The 27,962-nt window shown below is 37.5% G+C and overlaps 1 protein-coding gene across 1 annotated transcript; it reads left to right on the top strand.

The window, feature by feature from the left end:
* The first annotated feature begins 216 nt into the window (after positions 1-216).
* LOC126976955 (gem-associated protein 5-like) lies at positions 217-26,134 on the top strand. Its single transcript, XM_050825565.1, has 18 exons — positions 217-604; positions 710-869; positions 1,275-1,491; positions 1,578-2,163; positions 4,134-4,322; positions 6,098-6,400; positions 7,651-7,834; positions 9,887-10,049; positions 12,605-12,761; positions 13,137-13,276; positions 14,853-14,974; positions 15,673-15,847; positions 16,627-16,923; positions 19,129-19,276; positions 20,995-21,074; positions 23,209-23,341; positions 24,082-24,168; positions 25,675-26,134. The coding sequence occupies exons 1-18, from the start codon at positions 417-419 to the stop codon at positions 25,958-25,960; spliced, it is 3,615 nt and encodes a 1,204-aa protein (XP_050681522.1). The 5' UTR covers positions 217-416; the 3' UTR covers positions 25,961-26,134.
* Positions 26,135-27,962: the final 1,828 nt, after the last annotated feature.

Below are 27,962 nucleotides of genomic sequence, written 5' to 3'. Positions count from 1 at the left end.
TGTACTATTTATGTTTGAAGATGAAGATGATATAAAGATTTAGCTTGACTTTGAACAAGCTGTGTAAAGTGAAGACTGAAGAATAGAAAAATAAAAATAAGACTTGGCTGTATGGGCTTTTGATCCCTTTGCCTGTCCAGATGGACGAACAGAACCAAAAAAAAATGTCTTTGGGCATATTTTTTTTAGAAAAAAAAAATTGCTTTATCCTTTCAAAACACCGGCGGGCGGTGACAACCGGCGATTTGCGGACTGTGCTGCGGTTGCGACCTGTGATTATTTGATTGTGACTCTCTGTTTGTACATATTCTTGTGGAAAATAAAACCATAGCTTTTCATTTATTATTATAGTATATTGTCCGTATTACGGTAGCATTAGATTTAATGTACGTTAATCAGATTTCTCAATCAATATAATGGAGGAAACAATAGTAATTCCCTCCCCAAATTGGTACAAATCCTCTGTTATTGCTGTTAGTTCCGATGGATGGGTGATTTATGGTGGTCCAAGTAGAAGTCTTTGTGTTCTTATACCAGTCTCTTTTGAAACGAGTAAGGATGGACGTTTTATAGCACATGTGGTTAAACAAGCACATGGAGAGAAGTAAGTATAAACCATGTTCATTTTCGTGATATACCTACATAAATTAATGTATAAGGTTACAGACATCGTAAATACCTAGAACTACACTGACGTAATTTTTTGCAGGATTGTTAGTGTTGATATTTCACCAGAATGGCCCGAAAAACGCAATATTCTTGTCGGAAGTTCAGATGGCATGGTAAAACAATGGTCTCTTGTAGAAGTTGATAATTCTCTTCAAGCAAAATGTATACAAAGCCATAATATTCACCAGAAGGAAATGGAGGTAAATATTTATAAGATTTAAATGATAAGAGACTACAAGACGTATAACATTCACCCTATGACTTGATACCCTCTTCCTTACCACAGTGCAGTGCACAGTTTTTTGGATACAACCAATTTTAGTAGCGCCACAATTGTGTTTGCCACTTGTGACATAAACATCAGTAGAACATTAATTAAACTAGCTCTGGTGCCTGCATAAACAAATAGTACTTGCACTCTACTATGGTACTCATCTAGCTAGTAAGTATTCTCTTCTAAGTAGCTTTCCACTGCTATTTTGATATTATTATTAAGTACAGACATATGACATCTCAGTCGTATCAAATAACACATTTGGCATTATGTGTTATTTAAATATAAAATTCTAAAAAATTAAAATCTAGTTTAAAAAAAATTCTTTCAGGAAGTTGTTGGAGTTGGATATTGTGATTCAAGTAAAGCTGTAACACTTGGAAACTTTGGCAACATAGTTAGATGGGATATCAAATCAAACCTTGTCCAAGCTATGCCCCGTTTATTGAAAGGAACAAAACCATCATGCATGTCTTGTTCTCCCCATAGGTGTTTAATAGTAGCTGTTGGTACAAAGCAGGGTGTTGTTATAGTGTTGGATTTGAATGGTAATTTTTGCTCAGTTTATATGTACAACACCTATGATGTCCATGAAAACTTTTCAATTTTAATTATTCTTATTGTAAAATTTTAGGTGGGGGTAGAGTTTTATATAAAGTAAGAGGTCAAAATGATGAAATTCTTTCCGTATCTTGGTGTCCCCAATATGAAGTTTGTCTGAAAAAATTGGTTGATTTTTGTGAAGAGGAATCTGTTCTAGCAAAAAGGCTGGCTAAAATTAGAGAAGTTGGATCAAAGACCAAAAATCATTCAGGCATATTAAAAGATCTACCTGATGATAGTTTTGATGAAACAATTGTAGAAGAAGATGATACATTTGATATATACAAGGACCATGAAGCAAATGAGTTTGGTCACAAGAAATATGAGCCTGAAGAAGTTTTAGTTAAAGTTGCGGAAAAGAACGCACCAGAGGATGACTTTCTTGCTGAATGTTTGAGGTTAAAAAAAGATTTATTAGATAGGAAAAATAAAGAAGAAGAAACCATTACAGGCTTAGTGGAAGCACTTGATAATACACACATGAAGAATGTATCATCAAAATGTACAAGTTCAAGTGCTGTGTCAAATGAGAATTCTGAAACGGAAGACATTATTAAACAAGAGGATGCTAGTTCTCATAAACATAAAAATCTCTTAGCTTCAATAGGAAAGACTGGGTTTGTTTACATTTATTATCTATGTTATTTTTCTCCTCAAGTCCTGTAATTTTAACTATACAAAGTGTTATTAAGTGAACAATTTTATATGATACATTTTTAGGGCAGCTATCACAATAAAATTTCATTAATCCTCAATTAAATTACATTTCCTAAGACAAAATAGGTAAAGCATCAATTGGGTAATAACAATTTTGATTTGTTAACTTGTAAAGACATTACTGTATATGTAATGTATTACATTTTATACTACAGAAATATAGTGTGAATAAGAAATAAAGTAAAATAACACATGTATGTTCATCAAATCTTTTTCTGTACTTACTCAATCTGAATAAAGTTCGTGGTGCGATGCATCAGTTAAAGCAGCATCTGATTGCAATAAACAGGCGTATCGAACTTAGGTTGCGGCGCTGGGCTCTATGGATCCGAACTGCAAAGTTCTGAAGAGGAAGTATAACCATGCCTCCAGATTTTTTAAGGGGCAAATGCCCGTGCGAAGTCGAAGCACGTCGTCAAAATCGGCGAGCAGCTATCCAGTCACCTGACCGGAACACGTATCTGGCGATCTTCTGGTATACCTAACACATAGATGGGCGGCGGCTATTGGAAGCAAGGGGGAAGGCCTGGCAGTTAGCCTGGATATAGCGAAGGCCTTTGATCGTGTATGGCACAAGGCGCTTCTATCAAAACTACCATCATTGGGCTTCCCGAGAGCTTATGCAAGTGGACCTCCAGCTTCCTCATTGGGCGCAGCATACAGGTCGTTGTTGACGGTTTTTGCTCAAATCCCAAGCCCGTGAACGCTGGAGTGCACCAAGGCTGTGTGCTATCTCCCACGCTGTTTCTTCTGCATATCAATGATATGTTGGACACCTCCAACATACATTGCTATGCAGCAGACGACAGCATTGGTGATGGCGTATACACGGGCCATGCAGGTCTCTCTCGGGAAAAGGTCGACCAGTGCCGGGAGAAACTTGTGTCTTCTATCGAGTCCTCCCTTGAGAAGGTCGCGGAATGGGGTGAATTGAACCTTGTCCAATTTAACCCCCAGAAGACTCAAGTTAGCGCATTTACCACTAAAAAAACCCATTTGTCGTATCACCGCTCTTCGACAACACTTCCCTTAAAGCCTCGCCTAGTATCGGAATACTGGGTCTCGAAATCTCGAGCGATTGCCTATTCCGTGGCCATCTGGAGGGCAAAGCCAAATTGGCGTCGAAGAAGCTGGGCGTCATTAATAGACCACGGAAATACTTCAAGCCGGCCCACATTCTAGCGCTCTACAAAGCGCAGGTCCGGCCACACATGGAGTATTGCTGTCATCTCTGGTCTGGCGCACCTCTTATCAGCTCGATCCATTTGACCGCGTGCAACGTAGAGCACCTCGAATTGTCGGGGACCCAGTGCTCTGTGAACGGCTGGATCACTTGGCGTTGCGTAGAGACGTTGCTTCATTGTGTGTCTTCTACCGCATTTATCAAGGGGAGTGTTTAACCTGATTCTTGTCGCCGAATTCCACCTTCTCACGACACGCCACAAGTTAGGATATCATCCCCACCATCTGGATGTGTGGCGGTCCTCCACAGTGCGGTTTTCAAGCGGAGCTTTCTTCCACGTACTACAAAGCTGTGAAATCAGCTTCCCTGTGCTGTGTTTCCGGAACGATATGACATGGGTACATTCAAAAAAAGCGCGCACACCTATCTTAAAGGCCGGCAACGCTCTTGTGATTCCTCTGGTATTGCAAGAGAATGTGGGCGGCGGTCATCACTTAACACCAGGTGACCCGTTCGCTCGTTTGTCCTCCTATTCCATAAAAAAAAATGTTTGTTAATGAATCATAGAGATTGTGCAAGTATGTTTATTTTTTTCAAAGCCCGAGTGTCTGATGTGTTTAGTGCATTATAAGTTAAATGTATGTGCTTCAATTATTTATTATTGTTATATTAAATTTAAACTTGCAGGGGCTTGAGAATATGGTCAAGGAGTGGTAAATTGGTTGCAAGCTGTTCGATACCTATTGGACAACAAAAAAATAAAGTTACACATTCAGATGTCAAATGGGCCACAGTGTTATGGTACAAACCTGACTTACTTCTGATAGCAGATGGGAGGAGTCAACTGCTAAAATGTAATCCTCTACAAATTAACAGGTAATTTTTGAAGTGTCAAGTTCCTTAGACACATCCCCACCATCTGGATGTGTGGCGGTCCTCCACAGTGCGGTTTTCAAGGAGCTTTCTTCCACATACTACAAAGCTGTGGAATGAGCTTCCTTGTGCGGCGTTTCCGGGACGATAGGACATGGGTACCTTCATAAAAAGCGCGTCCTTAAAGGCTGACAATGCTCTTGTGATTCGTCTGGTGTTGCAAGAGAATGTGGGCGGCGGTGATCACTTAACACCAGGTGACCGGTACGCTCGTTTGTCCTCCTATTCCATAATAAAAAATAAAAAAACACATTGGCCACTTTTTGGTAGGGGACAATCTTATGGGTTCGCTTCACCAACATGCTCATGAGTGGTGCATGCGATAAATTAATAATTTAAATAAAATATATAAATATACATAGTTAGGCTCTTTTTAGATGGGTGAAACCTCATGAGTTCATGTTACCAAAAGATCATAGCAGTATATCTGTACAGCTTATGTATTGTGCAACATTAGTGTTGTGTATATCTTAAAAATGAAATTGAATGGATTAAGTGAAAAGTTATATGTGTATTGTTACTGTGCATTGTTGTGTTTTTTTTTTATTGAATATCTTATTGAAAACAATAATAATAATTCCTTAATTTTCTCAAATATTACTTTAATTACATAATAATTAATAGTAAAAGTTTAAATTTATATGCTTCTAAATCTAATATATAAAATTCTCATGTCGCGGTGTTTGTAGCTAAACTCCTTCGAAACGGCTTGACCGATTGTCATGAAATTTTTAGTGCATATTGGGTAGGTCTGAGAATCGGACAACATCTATTTTTCATCCCCCTAAATGTTTAGGGTGGTCGACGCCAATTTTTTTTTTTTTAATTTGTTTGATTATGAGTCAGCATTTAAAAATACATACAACTTCAAATTTTCACCCATCTACGATCAACAGTTACTTTTGTATCACGATTTTAATATCGGCAATACAACATTTGCTGGGTCAGCTAGTTATACTATATTATTTACACATATGTGACAAAGACAGCTAAACCATTATGAATACTAAACAAGTTTAAAAAATAAATTGAAATTAATAATTTGTTTAAACATTATGAAATTCTAATACTAAAAGTTCTATGCTTTCACTTGTATTGATGGTCTCTTCAACTGCCATTTTTTATTGTTAATTCTAGTACAAAGTATTTTTTTTTATGATATTGACACACTTGTTACACAATTATTATGATATAATTATATGATGGTGAGATTCAGTCATCTCAGTACCTAAAGTAATCTAGGACTGACTTTCAGGCACTATCTCTAATGGTAGTTTGACATAACAAATATGAAAAATCATGCTAATTAAATGTATGCTGTATGTATTTAGAAAAGATTTAATATAATTAGAGCAGAATTAATAATCTTATATATAAAATTCTCATGTTGCGGTGTTTGTAGTTAAACTCCTTCGCAACGGCTTGACTGAATTCTCATGAAATTTTGAGTGCATATTGGGTAGGTCTGAGAATCGGACAACATATTATTTTTCATCCCCCTAAATGTTAGGAGTGGTCCACACCAATTTTTTTTTTCTAATTTTTTTGACATTTTTTTTTAAATTTGTTTGATTACGAGTCAGCATTAAAAAATACATACAACTTCATTCCATCCCTTTCTGGCATACAGAGACTAACCTATGTTATATTAGAATAAAATTTGTAATTTGTGATTCTTATTAAAAAGCTTCTCAAATATGAATATTGTTTTTTCACAGCAAGACCAAATTAAGATGGAAAATGATTCACAATCTACATCAAAGTGGTCTCTTCTGTATTGCATCAAATGCACCAAGAATTCAGAATACAATATGTCAACAGGATGGCGAAATATCAAATAAGATTGATGAAAAGTGTGAAATCAATGGGAATGTAAACAGTGATAAGTGGATTATCTGGACAGCATCACAAGATAGAGACGTTATATGCTATTCGGTTGAGAAGGATGAAGTTATTGCATATTATAAGTCCTGTGGTAGTTTTATATACGCAATAGAGGCTTGTCCGTATGATGCTAGAAGGTAAGTGAATTATAATAATAATAATTTTTATAATAATTTATTTATTGGGGTACCATATTAGTGACATAGATTTACAAAATATCAGTTATAAAGTATATGTTGGTTTAAAGTAAGTCTCTAGAATTCCCTGTGTCATGAGGTCCACTCTCTTCCCCTATAATAGTACAAAATAAAGATAAAAGAAATGGGCGTGTATGTGTGTGTATGGAAGTATGTGTGTGTATGGTAGTATGTGTGTGTATGGTAGTGTGTGTATGTATAGTGGAAGTATGATAGAAGTGAAACTATTAAAAGCAAGGGACAATGTCTGGAAGTTAGTCTAAATATAGTGAAGGCTTTCGATCGTGTATGGCAAAAGGACCTCTATAAACTTCCATCATTTGGGCTTTGCAAGTGGACCACCACCTTCCTCACTCAGCATAGCATACAGGTTATATGCTTGAAGCCTGTGAACACTGGAGTTCCCCTAGGCTGTATGCTATCCCCTACAATGTTTCTTATGCATATCAATGATATGTAGCTCGCCTCCAACATGTATTGTCATTCAGATGACAGTACTGGAGATGCCCTATATGCCTTACATGACAGTGCAGGTCTCTCTTGAGAAATTGTCAATGAGTGTCGGAAGAAAGTTGTCTTCTAACTAGTACTGAGATCATTGTGGAATGTGGTCAAATTAACTAATTTTGTCTTATTAGCTAATTAAAATAAACTAATGTCTAATTTTACACCCTAAGAGAAGTGTCTCTTAGTGAAACTAGTGAGTTTGCGTGTTAACGACTAAAAACTGCTTTTTGTAGGTGCTTACTTACAATTAAACTATAGAATGTGCTGCCTTTACCTTCAAAATAAGCAGGTACATCTTTTTACAAGCTCCTGTGATTCCTCTCGTGTTGCAAGAGAATATGAGCGGTGGTGATCACTTTACACCAGGTGACTTGTACACCCGTTTGTGCTCAACCATAAACATTAAATTGTAAATAAAATATATGACATTTTTTTTAATTTTATGAGAACATTTGCGACTGACAGCCATAGTCAAGTATCAAAGGTATTTCACAACTGTATGTATTGTACAACTGTGAACAAAGTTTGCATCACCTGTGATTCATATAACATAAAAGCCATTGTATTGATAAACATGTGATAAGCAGAATAGAAAAAGTTGAATTAGGCATATATTTGTTAATCAATAAAGTGTTTAATATGTTGTCAAGAAAGTTTTTTTTAATATAATTAATAAATTATAGATATGCTATGAGTATTGGCGATGGCTCAGTCCGGCTTTTAGAGATGGACCTATCCGAAGATGAAACAAAACTAAATGTTACCACAGTGGTATCATATTTTCAAAATGTTCAGGGTAAAGTGCTCACAGTTGCGTGGCATCCCACTGAAGAGAATCTCTTGGCGTTTGCTACCGCTGAATCCAGGGTGAGTAAACAAGTTTTGTTAATGCCCGAATATTAAGTATTACCATGTATACAGTATGGATTTTGGATTTATGAATTAAATGTAGCCACATACTTGTTATGGCATTTGCTGACGATACACAAAACATCAACGAAATTGGTACACTTATTAATTACACAAAATGTAACCTTTTAGCATAGGAGCGTTTTCGGCCTTTAAGGAAGATGTATAGTCCCGCAAACTTATCTGGTACGCTGGCAGCGTCGCTGTTATCGCATTTAGTGTTGCTAGTAAATATTTTTTGCAATAAAGTGGGTAAAAATAATATGCACATATTAGAGGTGTTCAGGGCGTCACGGTTTTCACTAATTTCGCTTTCTTTCGCTATTTTTTGTTCACGCATCTGACAGAAAATAGCAAAAGTAGCGTTAATAGTGACTCCCTGAACACGCCTAATGTAACATAAATGTTACTTCACTAAAAAGTAAACAAATAGGGCCATTAAAAATCTTTATATTTTTATACAATAATTATGATCATTTACATAAAATGTATGCCGAGTGTTCTCTAACGGAGATATTCCAGGTATTCTTATATCACCGGAATTGTTTAATTCATAAGTCATTTCATCATCATCAGAGTCACTACTTTCACTTTCACTATCACTACCTAAATTAATGATGAAAGCCTCGTCTAAGTATCCCTCTCTTTTTCGATACTCGTTTTCAATTTTTTTTACATGATTGCAATGCTTTTGCCATTCCGTAATTGTTATTTTATCAAAAGCTTCTGCAATCAATGTAGGCATTTCAGAATTTGATCTACCAATATTCTGATCTGCTACATTTCTTTTCATAGAGCTCCAAATCATTTCGATTGCATTTAAATCGCAATGGTATGGTGGTAACCTTAACACGCTGTGTCCATTACTTTTCAATAATTCATCTATTTCGTAAAAGGTTTTGGTTTGTGCCTTTTGATTAATTCGTAGAGTTGCGGTTTTGTGAAATTTTCACTAAATACAACATTGTTTTCTGACAGCCATTTTTGCATATTTTATAATTTGAATTAGGGCATTTGTTTATAGAAATACTATGATATGGGGCATTATCCATTATGATTAATGTTGGCCGATGTAGATTTTGTAGAAGTCTATCAGTCACCCATTTTTTGAAATTTGTACTATTCATTTCATCGTGATAATCACCGCTTTTTGTATTTGATTGAAAAACTAATATTGCATTCTCCACAAAGCCAGCTTGTCCTCCCGCAAGAACAATTATTGATCTGTTTCCTTTCGAGACTGGATTAAGCACACCATCAACTTCATCAATTTGCCAACAGCGTCTAATAACAATAAATAATGGAACAAGGAACAAGGAATAACAAAAAGTAAATAAATAATATTTAAAAATATGTATTTTAATTTAAAGTGCGTGGTGGTATTTTTTTAGAAGCTGACAACACTAACCTGTGGCAGCAGCAACGCGTTCATACAACTTATCGAAGGATATAATTGGTGCCTGAAGGCGTTTTTCTTCCTTCATATAATTCACAACTTGTAATATAACGTTCCTCGCATCACTTTTTAAAGCTTTCGGCATTTTTCACTTATTAAAACCACAAAAAGAAAAATAAACACACGGAACAAACAATCAATGGTGGGAATGTCATGGAATAACAGGCTGATTGACATTTCAAAATGGCGACGTTAGTTCTACTTTTGGCCACCGGGCCAGATAAGTTTGTGGCACTGTACGTGCTTTTTATGAAGGTACCAATGTCTTACTATCCCGAAAACAACCGAAGCTCATTCCACAGCTTTGTAGTATGTGGAAGAAAGTTCCTTAAAATAGCACTTTGAAGGAACACTACACAACCAGATGATGGGGTTGATATCCTAATTTGTGGCGTGTTATGCGGTGGAAGGTGGAATTTGGCGGCAATCCCCGTGATAAATGCGGTAGAGGACACACAATGAAGCGACCTCTCTACACAATGCCAAGTGATCCAATGTATTGTGTTATAATTATTTCCGGTTGAAATAAAGTTAATTTTACTCCAAATTTTCAGGTGGGCCTGATAGATGCTAGTCAAAACAAAAAGAGATCAGCAACAACCCTCCGGCCAACTGCACAGCGTTCAATATATTCTTTGAGTTGGGGGCCAGATAGGCAGCTCTTTACCTGCGGGGGTGGTGAAGTCACTGTATATGATACCAAACATATTGATAGTGGTAAAACTTTTGATATATTTATGAGCTTTATTTATGTCAGCCAGTAAGGGGCTTACATGATAAATGAATACGCCTGCCTAACATAAGTGTCAGCAACTATGAGTGCTGGGCAGCTTTAGGTGTATCAAAATTGCATACAAACACCTTAAAGCCCGGCAACACTTATGTGGTTCCTCTGGTCTTGCAAGATAGTGATTTTTCAAAGGAAGTGTATTGGAAGGACAGTGATAAGACAAATGGTCTTTTTAAATGGTTAACTCGCAATCTTCTGGGATTAAATTGAACAAGACTTATTTTAACCTACTCCGCGACCTTCTCAAGAGAGTATTGGCTGGAGTAAGGTACAAGGAAAACGCAACTCGCTGAACATATTTCAGCTTTGGCATCGAGGGTGGAAGGTGGTGTCATTCCATTGTCCATTAAGAGTTGATTTAAAGGCAATAGAATGTCCATAAGATAAGTTTCTGTTTTGCCGTATGGGTCTCGTGACCCATTGGTCACCATGTGTAGTTGCGGCAGTGTAGGCAGTCTTAAATTACCAATAGCAGCTTTCGAGAACACTCAGAACTTGTCTTTTTCTAACTTAACTTGAAAGATGTTCGCCGATTTTGACGATGTGCAATTCGCACGGGCGATTTGCCGCTTCTGAAAGAATTTGGAGGCATGGTTATATTTTTCTCTATAGAACTTTGCAGTTCGGATCCTTTATTCCCAGCGCCGCAATCCTATTCCATACGCCTGTTTTTTGCAGTCATCTGCTGCTTTAACGGACGCATCTAACTAGGGCTGTGATCTGCCACTAATCAACATTACAGAGCTTGATATTGAAATATGCACGCCCTTGATAGTAAAAGGCGTGCATATTTCATCAGTCACTGCAAATGGCTTAAGCATTGGGATCATCTAAAGGGAAACAATTCCTAGGTAGGATGCTAATGAAGATCGCGTCCTAACCATTCATATAAAACAATTTGGCTTTACTAGGGGACGTTCGACTACGGATGCAGGTGTTGAACTCATCAGGAATATTTTTGAGGCCTGGGAGGAATCACAGAATGCACTTTTGATTGTGTTCAACATTCAACACTGGTCAGGAAGCTATGTCACTATGGTATAAGAGGATCTGCACTCGATCGTCTGATCTCATATTTAAATAATAGGATTCAGAAGGTCGAGGTGAATGGCAGGAGATCTCCTGGGACTCCTCTCGGTATGGGGGTACCACAAGGGTCTATTCTTGGACCCTTCCTCTTCCTAATTTATATAAATGATCTACCTAACCTTGTAGAGAAAAAAAACAAGGTGGTATTGTTTGCGGATGACACTTCACTTATATTCAAAGTGAAACGAAGCCAAGTTTTATATGACGAAGTAAACAATGCTCTATCTGACATCGTGTACTGGTTTAGCGCCAATAACTTATTGATAAATTTTTATTTTAAAATTTTATTAAATGGAAAGGTGGTAAAACCAGTGGAATCTGCTGTAATTCTTGGCATTACTCTTGATTCAAAATTGCAGTGGTGCCCCTATATTGAAGGATTGGCGAATAGGCTTAGTTCTGCAGCATATGCGGTTAAGAAAATTAGGCGAGATTAGTATACTTTAGTTATTTTCATAGTATTATGTCCTATGGTATATTAATACTATCTTTGTGCTGCAGAAGAGGGCTATTCGCGCGATTTATAACCTAGGTCCTAAAGAATCATTAAGAGAAAAATTTAAAGAAATAAACATTTTGATAAGCACATTGAGGAATTTTCTAGAAACTGTGATATTCATAATGTTAACACGAGGAACAAACATAAAATTGTTATGCCTACTACTCGGTTGGGTCGAGTTAGTAAGTCTTTTGTTGGACGATGTATATGCTTCTACAATATGATCCCAGAAAATGTACAATACAAATGTGTTACGATATTTAAAAGAATTGTTAAAAAACGTTTGTGTGGGAAAGGTTATTATAGCATAAACGATTTTCTTAATGACACCACGGACTGGGAATAAAGCGAACACCCTCAGGCTCTTTAATTATAAATGTCTATTGTACGATATTACATTGTAATCCATATTTTATAAAAAAAGCCCGCTGAGTTTCTTGCGCCCATTCTTCTCAGGTCTGCGGCAGTCTCTTTTGAATGGGTGGTAGTTTTTGACGTTCAATAAGTGATTTTAAATCCTATTTTGAATAAAAATGAATTTGAACCCAATCTGCTGACTTGTAGCGCCTGACGCAGCGCGTCCCGGTATTCTGCGACATGGTGATAGGGTTTACGCTCCTACCCGGGAGTAGTTAAGTTTCTCCCCTTCATTTCATGGTGTTAGATGCACTCGTCTCTAAATACGGGGATGTGGAATTGTGTGGATACCCCAATACGTTAAGATACGTATACGATATTCTCTTCTGTTCAGGAAACACTATCAATAAGCTGATGATTAAAATAATATCACCAAAATTTTGGTGTTATTTCAGTGTTGTAGGTTTACCTTTGAGTTGATTTTTTTTTGTTCAATTTATCTGTTGAAGTACCAAACAAATAAAGTTTTTGTTTCAGAGCCGTGGGTTTTGAAAGTAGTGTGGGAACAGAAAGTATGGAAACCTTGTGTGGTGAAGTATACATCTCGAGGCATCCTGGTTGGCAGTCGTGATGGAGCCATCGCAGTACTGGACCTCGATACACTTCAACCCGTAGCAGCTAGCTTCGTTTTTGGGTAACTATTTGTCCGTAGTATTTCGAAGCATCCTTTGTTTATTGTTAGTATAGTAATACTTAAAATTATGTCAGGTGATTTTGACTTTTTTTACCAAAAATCTCTCAGTGACATGTTGAGAGATTTTGCTCATCGGCCACCTGACTGTATTTTTAATCACTTTACATACTTTACACGGTGGGTATGACAGTTGTGTTGTGAAACAATTTCATTATAACAAGGGGGAGCATAAATTTTAAGAAATAATTCTCGATGTTATGTAATATTATTGACAAATTCATAAAAAACAGTACTTTATTTATTATGTACCAAACAATGTCTGTTGGGTCAGCTAGTATATTATGAAATATGTCATAACGTATCTTATATTTTCAGGAACATAATCCACCATGTAGATTGGCACCCACAACAGACATCTGAATCCTGTGAACTCTCGCCACTTAGAGATCTGATTGCAGTGAGCTCACTAGACAAAATACACACAGTAAATATTATCCAGTATAGTGAGAAAGATGGTAAGTTTTATTATCAGTTTAAATGAAGCGTCAAGCATTAATATTTAGCTTCATAATAATATCTAACAGGTACCTTATTACCTTTCACATGTTGACGTACAATCAACAATTAGACTCCCAATCGCAATTTTAAGAGTAAAAGGCAGTGAAAAAATGGCCGAGTGCTATTGTATACATGTATACATTAACTTATACAGATGACATTAAAACATTCATTCAAATTAACATTGTATTTCGTTGCAGTAATAATTAAAGTCAATTGTATGCTCTTGGATGCGAACACGAGGCAAGAACATGTTGTTTTACCAATTGATTTTTTTTATATTCGGGGAGGCAAACGAGCAAAAGGCTCACGGGGTGGGAGTGGTGAGGCTACCGCCCATGGACATCCGCAACAACAAGTGTAAAAGTATGCGTTGCCGGCCTTTAGGTGGGAGTATGGGTGGGGGTATTTTCTTGAAGGTCACTAAGTCGTGTCGGTTCGGTAAAACAGCAGCCGGTAATTGATTCCACAAAGTGGCTGTGCGACATAAGAAATTTCTTGAGGAAATACCAAACGTCAAGGTGATGCGGGTGGTATCTTACATTTTGACGTAAAGACCTGTGTTGGAATTCGGCCACTGTCAGCAACAACAATCAATCTGAACAGCTCCTCTGAGCACTCCCCGTGATAAATGCGGTAGAAGATGCAGAAAGAACCCACATCTCTACGCAACGCCAAAGAGTCGAGCCGATCGGAGAGACTTGATCGTGGCTGATTCGAGCGGCTCTGAGTTGTATGCGGTCTGATGGAAGAAACTGGTAATGGGGAGCGCCCGGCCAGAAGTGAGAACAGAACTCCATGTGAGGCCAAATTTGCGCCTTTTATAGTTGCAGGCGGTTGCGTATAGAGAAGTACTGTCTCGCCTTACTGAGTACACCAAGCTTTTTAGAGGCCAGTTTGGTCTTCTCTTCCAAGTAACCACAGAACTGAAAATCGCTCGATATATTGACGCCAGTATGCCAATACAGGCTGTGGCAGTTAGAGGAGTTATCTCGTATCGAGGGGATACGACAAATGGAGACTTTGTAGCGGTAAACGCACAAACTTGTCTCTGGGGTTGAATTGAGCTTAATTTTGTCGGCCCCTTTCCGAGCTTAGACAAAGAATACCCTCGATTTCAGACACAAAGTTGTTCTGGTTCTCGTCGACGCTATCCCGGGACATGTTGGTACGGCCGGTGTAGGAAGCATACTCTCTGCTGTCGTCTGCATAACAATGAATACTGCTGATTTACAGCATTTCATTGATATGCAGAAGTAATGTAAATGTAATTAATTAATTAGCACAATGATTAAAATCGTCAAGTTTGTTACACAATTCTGAGTATGGATATTTGGACAGTTTTACACTAAACAGTTTGTCATTGCGTGGCGTTGTATTCAAAGCGCGGTCGATACAAAACTCTGTTTAATAGAGGTTAACAGACAATTTTTGACCGTGATTGTCAGTATTGTTGATTATTATACGTCATTGTCCGCAATCTAAATTTATTATTACTTATTTTTATTATTTATTTATTATCTTTATTTCCAGATGGTAAGACGCTCACTATGTGGAAGGCTCTCACCGGTCACAATTTACCCGTGCATCATGTCGTGTGGAACCCTCACCGCGATAATTATTTACTGTCCACCTCACAAGACCGTACTGTGCGAGTAAGTACTATGTGGGAATGCCAGAAACACCAACTAGGACTATGTATCTTATAATATCTGATTTTTTTATGACGGGACGAGACAAGCAGGACGTTCAGCTGATGGTTATTGATAAGCCCTGCCCATGACAATGCAGTGCCGCTCAGGATTCTTGAAAAACCCAAAAATTCTGAGCGTGACTTCAATTTCGCTAGTCACATTGAGATTTCAATAATGAAAAAGAAGATTAACAAATATAATTTTTAGTAGTAGGTTAATTTTAATTATTTATTTCTGCGAGAAATATGCAAAACTTTTTTTTAAATATTTTTAGCACACATGAAGTGTCATAAGATCGATTCGCTGCTAATGGAACCATAATAATAATAATAATAAAATATTTTATTTGCAGTTAAAAACTAGTACATAATAATTCAAACATCAGCCGCAAATAGCACAAAGCTGATGTAAAGTAAATATGCTGATGCACTTTATGTATGTCCAGCGCCGACCTTCCGCTTGAGCCATTCTAAGACCTTGTAGCTGTCCCGGTGTAACCAGTAACCGAACACAACACACCGTCGAATCCAATGGTTGCCCGCTGTGTTATACTCAAGCGTGATTCATATATAGTCAATAGTGACCGATAAAAATCTCAAGCCCGAGTATAATCGATTGAGTTCTCCAAGCGTCCACAGAATTATTTGAATGTTTAATAGGTGTGGGACGTAGTAGCTGGGACTTGTGTGAGTGTATTCAGTGGGCACGGGGCTTGGACGGTGGGTGCCGCGTGGTGCTCCTTCCCCGCCGCGTGGGACTCCGTGTTATCGGGTGGTGCTGACTGCTGCGTGAGGTTATGGAGTTCCCGGGACTTCCCCGCAGACCTGCACCAAGGTGGGCAGTGACGCAGCTACTTAACAATTTGTTATTTTAAAATGATCGCTCACTTCTGGGATTATAAATGAATCTATTATGTGAGAAATCCCATAAGTCAGTTTTTTTGACAAAATTACTCTTTTACTGAAATGTGTCCGGTTAGAACTTAGTATCCCGTAGCACCAATTTTGAGGTAAAAAATATTGTTATTGTTAGAGCTTTAGTCCACGATTATAATGCTACCACTGTTATTACAAGGTAATGCACACCGTTCCAGAGAAAAAAGGATTATAACTAAACCTCAAAGTATGAATTTTTTAAGGGTTGGCACATTTTTCTGGGGAGAAATGAAAAGGAAACGCCTTTAATTAGTTACAGGCACTCGCCTCGTTACGCTCGGCTCGTGCCTTTTTTTTTAATGTTCTAACATAACCTAACCTAACCAACATTTATAAATTGTAGTCGATAGAGCTTTGTTCCACGATTATAGTGCTACCAATCTTATTACACGGTAATGCGCAGTGTTCAAGAAAATAACGAAAAAAATTCTAACCTTTAAACTGGTAAAACACGTAAATAAAACACAGAACACAGGAACATTCACGCAACTACGATAGAAAAGGAATTTAAAACATACTAGAAGTAGGAAATATAATAAAAAATTTTTTTTACTGGCTTTACATCTCTGGTTTCTAGCCTTTTTAGTCTAAAGATTATTATTAATGAAGACGTTATTAGCAAGTTTTTAGCCTCCCACAATTTCAAAAACTAAGAATTATTTATAATTCACTTTATAGATGACCACGGACCGAAGAAGGAGAAGAAGAAGAAGAAGAAAGATAAGAAGGCAGATGATACTGAGGAAAACCTAGAAGAGAACATGGCCATCCATGCGACCGCTATTGCCAAGCCCAAACAAAGGTTCCTTCTGCCATATGTGATGAGTAGCATGAAATTGGTGACGCCCGAGAAGTTTCAGGAAATGGCGCACAGATTTTTGGGCACTATCCCAGCGAATGGCAACGATGGGCATCATCGTTATATGAAAATATTTGGGAACACTAATGATTTTAACTCCATTTTGGATTCCGAATGTAAGTATGGAATAATACGTTTCCTTTTGGGGGCATCCAGTAATTATGTGAGGCGGTCTTTTGACTTCTGTCAACCCTGGGTCAGATTTTGCAATCTAAATAATCTCGCGTGAGGTTTTCAAAAAACAATTTTCATAATTGCCTTACATTTAAGACATCTAAGAACGTAGTGTAGAGTCACAGGGAGGAAATCGAACGATAAAATACTTAAATGGAGTTCCCTCTACTAAAGTCGTAAAAGAATAATATGTTTTAATTTTAGCCCTCGGTGACTTGAATTATCTCAAAAGCAGTAGTTGTGAGTAGCACTACTACATAACTTTAGCCATTGTAAGTATATTAAAACACGTTGTGAGGTTGCCAACTAACAGAATGGTTATTATTTTAAAAGTCAACCACATTACAATAACGCCACAGATACAGATAGCAAGGAAGTATACTGACAATACAACCATAATGTTATTGTAGATATTAATTTAACAGTAAGTTACTGATATCGCTTGCATACAGAAGCTTAATTAATAGCTGGATGCCACCTTCGCACGACACGCCACAAATTAAGATATCATCCCCACCATCTGGATGTGTGGCGGTCCTCCACTGTGCGCTTTTCAAGGAGCTTTCTTCCACGTACTACAAAGCTGTGGAATGAGCTTGTGCGTTGTTTCCGGGATGATACGACCGACAACGCTCCTGTGATTAATCTGGTTTTGCAAGAGAATGTGGGCGGCGGTGATCACTTCACACCAGGTGACCCGTAAGCTCGTTTGTCCACCTTTTGCCATAAAAAAAAATACGAAATAATATAGACAAAAATACTGTGCTACTTTAATTATAGGCGCAAGTAACATTCATATAGAGTAAAATTTGTATGAAATGTCATACATTAATAATTTATTTAAATTACAACAGGTTGAACTAAAAATCTACGAATAATAGTATAAATAAAATTGGTTTTATTACATTAAATACAGACAGACAACGCCTAGTGTGAGGGTCAGTATAAAATATAATTGGGTGAATGTAATTTCGGAAAAATGAAACGTTTTATATTAATTTTCTCTCATATTTACAGTTTCATGCAGCACCTAAATTACGTGGTATTTCTTCAATGTTTTGATTTTATGTCATTAAAATATTTTTGACTTTTTGTTGCCCCGTGCTTCCCCGGGGCATAAAAATAATAGGGAAGTCCATATTGTAAGAGTCGACTAAGGGCATTTACCAGTGAGAGGTTCCTTTGCTTAATATACCGGCTAGACTATGGGTACCAAAACGGCGCCTTTATCCGCCGTGAAACAGTAATCAGGATCATCAGCCGGAAGTCCAAAGGCCTACCCCAAATATCTCAACGACGATCGCTCCTGCGCTGCCCTCATCCAAAGTATTCCGGCGATCTTGACCAGATAGTCGGTTCTTCTTATGGGGGGCTTACCAACACTGCGTCTTCCGGTATGTTGTCACCATTTGAGGACATTTATGCCCCATCTGTCCATCGAACTATGTGCCCTGCCCACTGCCACTTCAATTTTGCAATCATTAGGGGTATGTCGGTGACTACTATCCTACGGATCTCCTCATTTCTGATTCGATCTCGCAGGGAAACTCCGAGCATAGCCCTCTCCATTGCCCTCTGAGCGACCATTAGCTTTCTGATCAAGCCCACGACGACGTCTGCTTACCGTTAGTCATCACTGGCAACACACACTGGTTGAAAACCTTTTTCTTCAGACACTTTCGTATTTGGGACGAGAAGATTTTACAAAGCTTCCTGAACACTGCCCATCCGAGTTGTATTCGACAAGTGATCTCTTTCGCGAATTTGAACCTGCCTAACGGGATTGTTTGTCCCAGGTAGGTAGTATTTTTGTGTACCGGTCTGAAGGGCTATGTAGCTAGTGAAATTACTGTGCAAATGAGACTTAACATCTTATGTCTAAAAGGTGATGAGCGCAATTGTAGTGCCGCTCAGACTTATTTGGTTTTTCAAGAATCATGAGTGGTACTGCATTGTAATGGGCAGGACAGTATCATTACCGTCAGCTAGACGTCCTATTCGTCCGTCCGTAATTGTCATATAAAAACCCCTGCGATTGGCTCAGGTTCGGGAGAAACTCCTCCCACACCTCCACAATGACGCCCTTCATCGTCAACTTGAACCTATTGATCCTGAATTTTACTTATTAAAAATGATTTATGTTACAGTCGAATGGCATTTAGAGAAACATAGAATTGAGGCGGCAATCATGTTGTTAATATTCCGAGGTGAAATGTCTGCGGCAATGGAACTTGCGAGCGAGAAAGACTACCTGTGCCCTTTCCTTATTTCACTTGCGCCTTGCGTTTCCTTCAAGTGAGTATTAACTAAATGAGATTAATGAGATACCTGGCTGGGTGGCTCTAAGCGATAGCCGCGTAGGGCATACTGCCGCCGAATTCCACCTTCGCACGACATGCGTCAAATTAGGATATCATCTCCATCATCTGGATGTGTGGTCCCCCACAGTGCGTTTTTCAAGGAACTTTTTTCCACAAAGCTGTGGAATGAGCTTCCTTGCGCGATGTTTCTTGGACGTAGCGTCATGGGTACGTTCAAAAAATGCGCGTACCACCTTCCTTAAGGGCCGGTTACGCTCCTGCGATTCCTGTGGGTTGCGGTGATCCTTTTCCATAAAAATAAGATCAATTAATACCTTTAACTAAGGCCATAGGTGGCTCTGAGCGAGAGCCGTGTAAAGCTGGTTTCAGATACGAACTGCGGCAAAAGAATATTACGGAGGGAAAGAGATAAAGTAGATCCTCAGCTGGCTTTGTGGACACATTTGTGTAACTCAAATAATATGTTTAAAATCTGGGTTGGTGACTGAAGAAAATATTAAGTCGAAAATTATGTTAATTTTATATTTTCTAGTACTAACAGACTAAGGTAATATGTGTTTTGATCCACCCGACAGCCTCATAATGTGTGACTTATTTTGATTTATCAATGTGCGCGTTAGCCCGTGGTTTGCTAGTGTTAATATCTAGTATAATCAAGGAGCTTTTATTCCACGTAAAACAAAGCTGTGGAATAAACTTCCTTGTGCGATGTTTCCGGGACGATACGATATGGGAACCTTCGAGACCCAGAAGTGGGGGATATCACTTCAAATTAACAAAAAAAGCGCGTACACCTTCCTAAAAGGCCGGCAACGCTCCTGTGATTCCTCTGGTGTTGCAAGAGATTGTGGGCGGCGGTGATCACTTAACAACAGGTGACCCGACCCGTACGCTCGTTTGTCCTCCTATTCCATAAAAAAAAATTGATAGTAGTGGAGTTACTCTACTAAGTTGATGAGGAGCATACGATTCCCATGGTATCAGCTCCTAAGGATCAGCCACAGAAGAATTTCTTGCTATAGCTTTGTTTCGAATATAACATGTTTATTTATTTATTTATTTGTTTATTAGCATCGCCAACACAATAATCACTAACCAATTACATTAAATATAATTCTAAATAAGTATAAGTCTAAGTGTTATTGCACTTACAGGCAACGACCACATGCAAGTAAAACATACATAAATTATGAATTTTAACAAACATAAGAACTAATACTAAGATACAATATAATACAATGATATAATAAGATACAATACAATTATAAATAAAAATGAACAAAACTTATTTGACTTAAATACGGCAGAACTAAAATATTACATTAAATGAATAATTTTTGTTGAGCAGCAAATTATATTCCTGTCTAGCAACATAAAAATTTCCGAAGTTTATACCGAAAATCAGAGAGCTTATCATTAAAAATGTCTATAGTTCGATCAACTTTCGGAAGGCTATTATAAATGCGAACAATTCTATTAAGAGTACGAAAGTGACCTAGGTTAGACTTTGCAGTGTTTGTTGAAAATGTATCGTGTTTGCTGATTCTCGGGAGTCTCATGGGAGCGGATACATTAATTAACGGGAGCATTTCGGGGCAGTCAATTCCGCTGTTAACAATTTTATATAAGAAGAGACAATCCAATGTATTCCTCCTGTCAGTCACTGTGTTAACTGTGAATGTGGTGTTACAGATTTTGGAAAGACACGATGCAGCTGTACGTCGCGCAGATAGAGAGGATGATGGCGAAAGGGGACGTGGAGTTTATTGGAAGTAAATACTTAATAATAACTATACTTGGAAATTATTTATTGTTTTACAGACAGGATGAAGAAAACCATGATCATTTGTTGGATCTTTTCCACTATATATTTCTTAAAACTAAAATTACTTAAAACTTCTAACATAATTATATGTATACGTATGTAAAAGGTCGCAGAAAAAGACTTTTGACAAATAGTTTGTATATGTCGCAGGTATTTTATCAAACTATAATTTCATTAGTGATATTATAATTAAACGGTAGATTGTCAATCGACTTTATTTCTTAATTAAGTCTTTTGTGGGGCGATGTATATGCTTTTACAACAAGATCCAAGAAAATGTTCAAAATAAAAGTATTACATTATTCAAAAGAATTGTTAAAAACGTTTGTGTGGTAAAGGTTACTATAACATAAATGACTTAATGATACCACAGATTGGAAATGGAGTGACCGCCCTCAGGCTATTAAATAATAAGTTTAATTGTACAATATTACTTTGTAAACATATTTATTCGATGAAAAAAAAGCCCGCTGAGTTTGTTGCGCCCATTCTTCTCAGGTCTGAGGCATTCATTTTGGAATGGGTGGTAGTTTTTTGACCTTCAATAAGTGTGACATCCTATTTTGAATAAAAATATTTGAATTTGAATGGACCTGATGCAGTGACAGTAATAGTACACAGTAGCACAAAGTTGGCTTAAGCGTAGTATTTACGACGCCGAGATTCTTCTAAGCCTGGCAAAACCCGGGTTAACTCGCAATAATGATTCTGTGTGTGTAGATCCAGATCCTTACTGACAACAACTGATGAGTATAAAGCAAGAAGTTGAGAGAAAGCGGTCGGAATTGATCAACAGAAAGGACGTAGTCTATGATAACGATAAACGGTATGCTGCAAAGATTAAGAGTTGGGGTAGGTGAGTTTGGGTGCTAATGCATCCGCCATGTAGCCCTGAGCTTGCACCTTCAACTTCCACCTGTCTCTTCGTAATTCTGTAGGCAGTGACCAATTAACAACATGAGAGAATTGCCAAAAGTACTTTTACAGCAACAGGGTTATATCGGTACCTAAAAAAGGCAAAAAGTAAGGGAACCAAAGTCACATATTATATTTATATAATAGTAATTAAAAGTAAATAAAATGTGAGGAAACTGTTTCTGTGCCACGTTCTTCACCTTTATCGGTGCGATACAAAGGAATCCTTTGCTCATCCCCTTTTATTTTGATTCGCACCACACGCTACAATTTTTTTAATTCAAAATAGGAATTATAATCTCTTGATGTACGTCTCAAACAACCACCCACCACCCATTCGAAAAAACATGCCTCAGACCTGGGAAGAAAGGGTACAAAAAACTCAGTGGGCTTCTTTTTGTCATAAAAATATGGTGGCGGTCGCTCCAGTACATAGAATATCGTTTACTTCGTCACACATAACTTGGTTTCCTTGCGCTTTGGATATCAGTGAACTGTCACCCGCAAACAATACTACCTTGTCCGTTTTTTGTACAAGGTGCTATGGATCATTGTAAATAAGGAATAGGAATGGTCAAAGAATAGTCCCATGTGCTACCCCATACTGAAGGGAGTCCCAGGGGATCTCCTGCTATTTCTATCGACCTTCTAAATTATATTATTCAAATATGAAATCAGAAGATTGAGTGCAGTTCTTTTTATACCATAGTGACAGAGCTCCCTGACCAGAGTTGATTGCTGAACACAATCTTAAGCCTTAGACAAATCACAGAAGATACCGAGTGCATTCTGTGATTCCTACCGTGCCTCAACAAAAATATTGTCAGTTGAGTACTAGTGCGATGCTCATACATTTCGGAGGTGAAAATCTGGCACGGCGCCGTGCTTATGTCCACAATTTTTTGTATCACCTCACCATTTGATTTGTGGTGTTCCTCGTATATTTGCAACCTAACTTTAGAATGAATACACAACATGGGCTCCTGAAAAAATTATGCACACTTAACTAAAAGGCCGGTAACGCTCCCGTAATTCTTCTGGTAATGCATGAGATAATGAGCGGCGGTGATCACATACCATTAGATGTGAATGTGTTGTATATGTCGTTCATTTAACTGAGCTCTACTAGCGTGCGAACAAAGGCTCATTCTATGTATTTCATGTAGGACAGGTGGATTATGGCGGCATTCAGTTGCGCAAGGCTGCGACGCTGCTCAGCCTGCATGACGTCACCTCGGCTGTGGACCACCTGTCCGAGGCAAAGATGTTCCTGGAAGCCTACATGCTCGCGAGAGCCAGGTATCTCTAATATATACGAATATTTTTCTACAAGTTTCTATGGATCATTTATATAAATAAGGAATAGGAACGGTCAAAGAATAGATCCTTGTGGTACTTGTGACATTTAGCTTTTGATGGGATTAGAATTTTTATTTTTGTACATACTTGCCAGATTCATGACAAATACTAAAGTCTATCTAGCACTAAATAATATAATAAAGGTCGACATTTTGAACTGTCGATGGGATTTGATTTTTTTACATTTGAATATACCCACCAGATTCATGAGAAATAGTAAATTTTATCTAGCACTAAGCAACAAATTACAATAATAAATATTATAATAAAAGGCATAAAAGGCATTTATTTTCTCAAAATTGATTCCTTTAGAATTCTTTTTAATGTCATTAAAGGTCGACATATTGAACTGACCTTAACAATAGACCCTCAAGCTTATAACAGACTCCTAACTTAAAGGGCGGCGAATCTCTAGACCCCTGGTTTTGCAACTTTTCATGAACGGTCGCCTCATAACTTCCCATCCGTAGAATATTTCCACACGTCAGTTCCCTGTCATACAGTCTTCTTTTCGCAAGACGCCCACTGACCAATGGCTGTATTGCTGAGCTGACAGTGGTCTTCTCAGTATCCATATCCTTTTTTATCATGTTATCACCGATTAAGAAGTTGATTCCTTAGTTTGATTGATTTATTATTATTTGTTTCCATTTTTTTTTTGATGAATTTGTTGTATACAGACATATGGACAAGCTGGCGGAAGACGTCGTGCGGAAGTGGGCGGACTACGGCGCACGGAGTGGTATGCTACTACTAGCGAGCTTCTGGTGAGTATTTTTTTACTTGAAAAGGAGTTCAAACCAATTTTTAATAGGTAATTCATCCCTAAAAAGCAGTTCGCAGCCGAGTGAAGCTAGCAAAGCTGTCAGATTACAGTTAAAATGCCGCCACATTGTCAAACCAAGTAACAGTCAGATAAAATAAACTGTATTCTACAGCCCAAGAGTTCTAGTTTCGATCTTTGTGTTTAAATTTTTTATTAGTATTGTCCTCAGAAATCTAAATAAGAATGTAATAGATATGTTATAAGTGCTAATTATTTGCGGGACGTTGTCGCATATATATACATTCTTAAGATTACTTGAGAGTTGCGACGCTCCGGATATTGACGGCGATAAAATGATGACTATATGAATAAATTAAGAATTCCCTAGTGAAAATGATCGCCACATATTTTATTAAAGAAAACAGCTGCTTAATTAATAAAAAGTTAAATTAAATGTAAAAAATTATACTAAATCACTACCTAATGGCTGGTAGTCAATAATTCACCTGTGAGGTGATAGGTTTAACATGTTTATGTGACTTCTAGTTCCTATTTTTTTCGATTTATATGAGTTCGTAACTAAGAACATGGAGCAATTTATTATGCTTAACTATTTGATTTATCAAGGAACACTTATGTACCTTCTACACTGTGTACCATAAATGTACGTCCGAACTGCCGGCTAATCTCGCATGTGGAATCCCCGCAACAAATAAATTTCCAAATGCTTGTTGATAAATAAAAAGACAGTTTCATACACCCGAGCCTGTCAAGTCTGTCGCATAACTTTTTGAACGCTTGGTAAATTCTGACTATTTATAGATGATTTTAGAAACAAACGTCAAAAATATTTGAATAATTAGTAGTGCAACTGTTCCGCGCACGTTAAATTTTGTCAAAGTCAACAAACTTTATTCAATTAGACTTAAACTAAGCGTTTTTGAATACTCTCTATGAATATTTCTTTTAAATTATTGAATCTACCATCTGTTCGGAAAACGAAGAGCTCGTGAGAAGAATATACAAGTAACTCAACGGCCACTCTTTTCATTAAATACTTGGGATATTTTTCAATGGCTGTATAACACATAACAGATTAGTTTTACTTTGTAAGGTGCTGCATCCAATATATGAATCGCGTTTAAATAATATCAAATATTTAATAAAAAGTAATGAAGATTAAATTGTATAAAATATATAAATTATCGTATGTCGGATGAATTGAATTCATTGTTTGTGTAAGGATGCTTCGTGAACATGATGGTCGTTATTACTGTCACAATTAGTAATCGCATCCAACAATCCAACAAATACAATGATTTATTAACTAGTAACAGGTCGACCCGGCACCACAAACAGCACTCGTTCACGAGTTGACGCATCACACGGACCAGCCATCGTTCCCCTCGCGCCCTTCCTTGTCCACGGCGGATGCTTCAAACACGCACTACGCCGTCACAGAGCACGAGAGGTGACGTAATTTTTTATATGTTTATTTATTTCACAGTCACTTAGTGTTGGACGATCCGTACCAAGCGGCCCATCAGCTGGCCAAAACGCCCAATGAAGAAAATCTCAAGCTGGCCAAAGAGTTAGCTCAATATGCTGGCCAGACCACATTTGTCCAGTTCGTCGAGGAAAAGTTGCAGGTATTGAGAGAAAACGCTGGGGATGAAAATGATCTACAAACTTTACCTTTAAAAGCTGAATTATTCACAAACGAGATATTAGACGAATCTAAAGATGTTAGTGATGATGAAGATTGTATTGATGATGCAGAGCCTACACCATAGTGGTTATATAAGTGTTGAGTGTCCAACAACACAAGCATGCTTGGCTGTGGTATTTTTGAATTTTGAATTTCTATGATGACTTTGTTCTACAGATTCATTGGCTTCGTTGAACGCCGTTGAACCGTCATAAAATATGAGATTGTTTTCAAGTACAAATTAAAGTTTTCTATTAAATTGTATTTTTCTTTTAACACATCAATGTATGGCATTAAACTTTCTGAGATAATATTATGTTCTTGCTGCGAAAAGCTCGCAAGTACGTTGTTATTGTTCGAATGAAACAAATGTGTAGATAAAAGTGATACTACATTCATGCTGTAGCTACAAGTACCTAATAAAATAGTAAGAAACTTAGGTATTGCACACGTAAATTACTGGGTGAGTGTTTAATAGAAATTTGGTTATAAACTAACTGAAGTAAAATAATTTTCACACTAGCGTTACCGGGGCCCCATCCGTGTGAAAGAGCTGAGTGGCAGATTGAACAAGAGAATAGATGCTGACGCTGAACTTCGATTGTCTATAATTTAATATTTTTATAATTCACTTTCGCTCCAGACTTGTTTTAAGTAACACATGTTTTAATATCATTGTAATTAGTTATTTGTATAAAAAATAATAATTTTTAAAAAGACCTTTTATGATCTTCCGAACATAACTGGCGATTCTAATCGTAATAACCGCGATCGGTATATAAGAACCTAAAAGGACGATTTTACGGGAATTTCGGAAAATTTAAAATCCTGTTCTGGGGCAAAGTCCGACGGGAGATGCAGAGATTTTGGTAAGTACTCTTTTACTTCCAAGTTCCTTTGCTCTATTTCCTGTCGTAATTTTTTTTGATATTGTATTATTCTTACTTCAAATTGAAAAAATAATTTGAATTTGTTATAATCATATAGTTCATTGTGTAATGTCGTTAGGCTAAAGTCGCCACGGATTTCACACGGATATAGGATACTTCTTAGAATTATTTCATTGTTAAGTAAGGCTAGGGTACAGTGAAAGCTATAATGTCTCTTAAAGATTGCGATAGTGTTATTAAGACTATGGGTGATTTAATTCCGAGATATAACGGTAACCCCAAAACATTAAATTATTATATACGAGAAGTAGAGAGCGTTATTAGTTTAATAGAGCCTGGCTGGCAAGCGCACCCCGTGTTAATAAGTTTAATTAAGAGTAGGCTTAGTGGCGCAGCTATAGATGCTATAGCCTACGAAAACTCACTGGACTCGTGGCCGGAGGTTAAATATGCTTTATTAAGGACGTTTAGGAGAAACGAGATCCAAGTAATGCGGGAACTTACTCGAATGCGTCGCCTTAAATCGGAGGACGCCGAAACATTTGGAAAACGACTTAGGGACATATTAGATACATTATTTATAGTCGGAAAACATACCGATAAAAGTTATTATGAAAATATGGTAATAGAACATTATATAAGTAAGTTAGAATTTAACGTAGGAATAGGTGTTAGGATTATGAAACCCACGTCTTTAGAGCTTACGATTGTTGCGGCTAGACAGGAGGAAGCTAAATTAATGTATTTTAGGCAAGCCAATCCTGATACAAATACTGTATCTACTTCACAAATAAGACAGAAAACAGATTATTCTAGATTATTCCCACAAAATAATTATTTGCGGTCTGTTAATAACAACCCTCCACGGTTATTCAACCCTAATTTTGTACCCCAACAAAATAATATGAATTCACAACAACGACAGCCGTGGATACAGTCCAGCCTGCCTTGGAAGAATTCTCACCAAGGTCACAAGACTTCAGGTAATGTACGTAGTGATTTTGGACATCAACCCAATCTGCCTCAACAAAATACAAAATCCGACTCAAAAAGTATCAGATGTAAGTATGAGATCCGTGAATAAGCCAGAGAAGCCACAATTTGCTTTCGAAGAGTTGTTCTACACCCCGAACGACTACTCTAAGGTAAGTAACCCAATTGATTATGATCACCACCAGTATTTTGACGAGCAGCCAC

The sequence above is a fragment of the Leptidea sinapis genome, chromosome 43 (assembly GCF_905404315.1).
Source record: "Leptidea sinapis chromosome 43, ilLepSina1.1, whole genome shotgun sequence".
In the NCBI taxonomy this organism is placed as follows: domain Eukaryota; kingdom Metazoa; phylum Arthropoda; class Insecta; order Lepidoptera; family Pieridae; genus Leptidea; species Leptidea sinapis.
The sequence above is the reverse complement of the archived record's forward strand: the minus strand, read 5'-3'. Positions and strand labels throughout refer to the sequence as shown.

Excerpts from the sequence above, each read along its gene's own strand:
- LOC126976955 (XM_050825565.1), top strand. The coding sequence starts at position 417 with ATGGAGGAAACAATAGTAATTCCCTCCCCAAATTGGTACAAATCCTCT. Across the intron at positions 4,323-6,097 it reads AATCCTCTACAAATTAACAG|CAAGACCAAATTAAGATGGA; the intron begins GTAATTTTTGAA and ends GTTTTTTCACAG. Across the intron at positions 19,277-20,994 it reads GCGCCTTGCGTTTCCTTCAA|ATTTTGGAAAGACACGATGC; the intron begins GTGAGTATTAAC and ends GTGGTGTTACAG.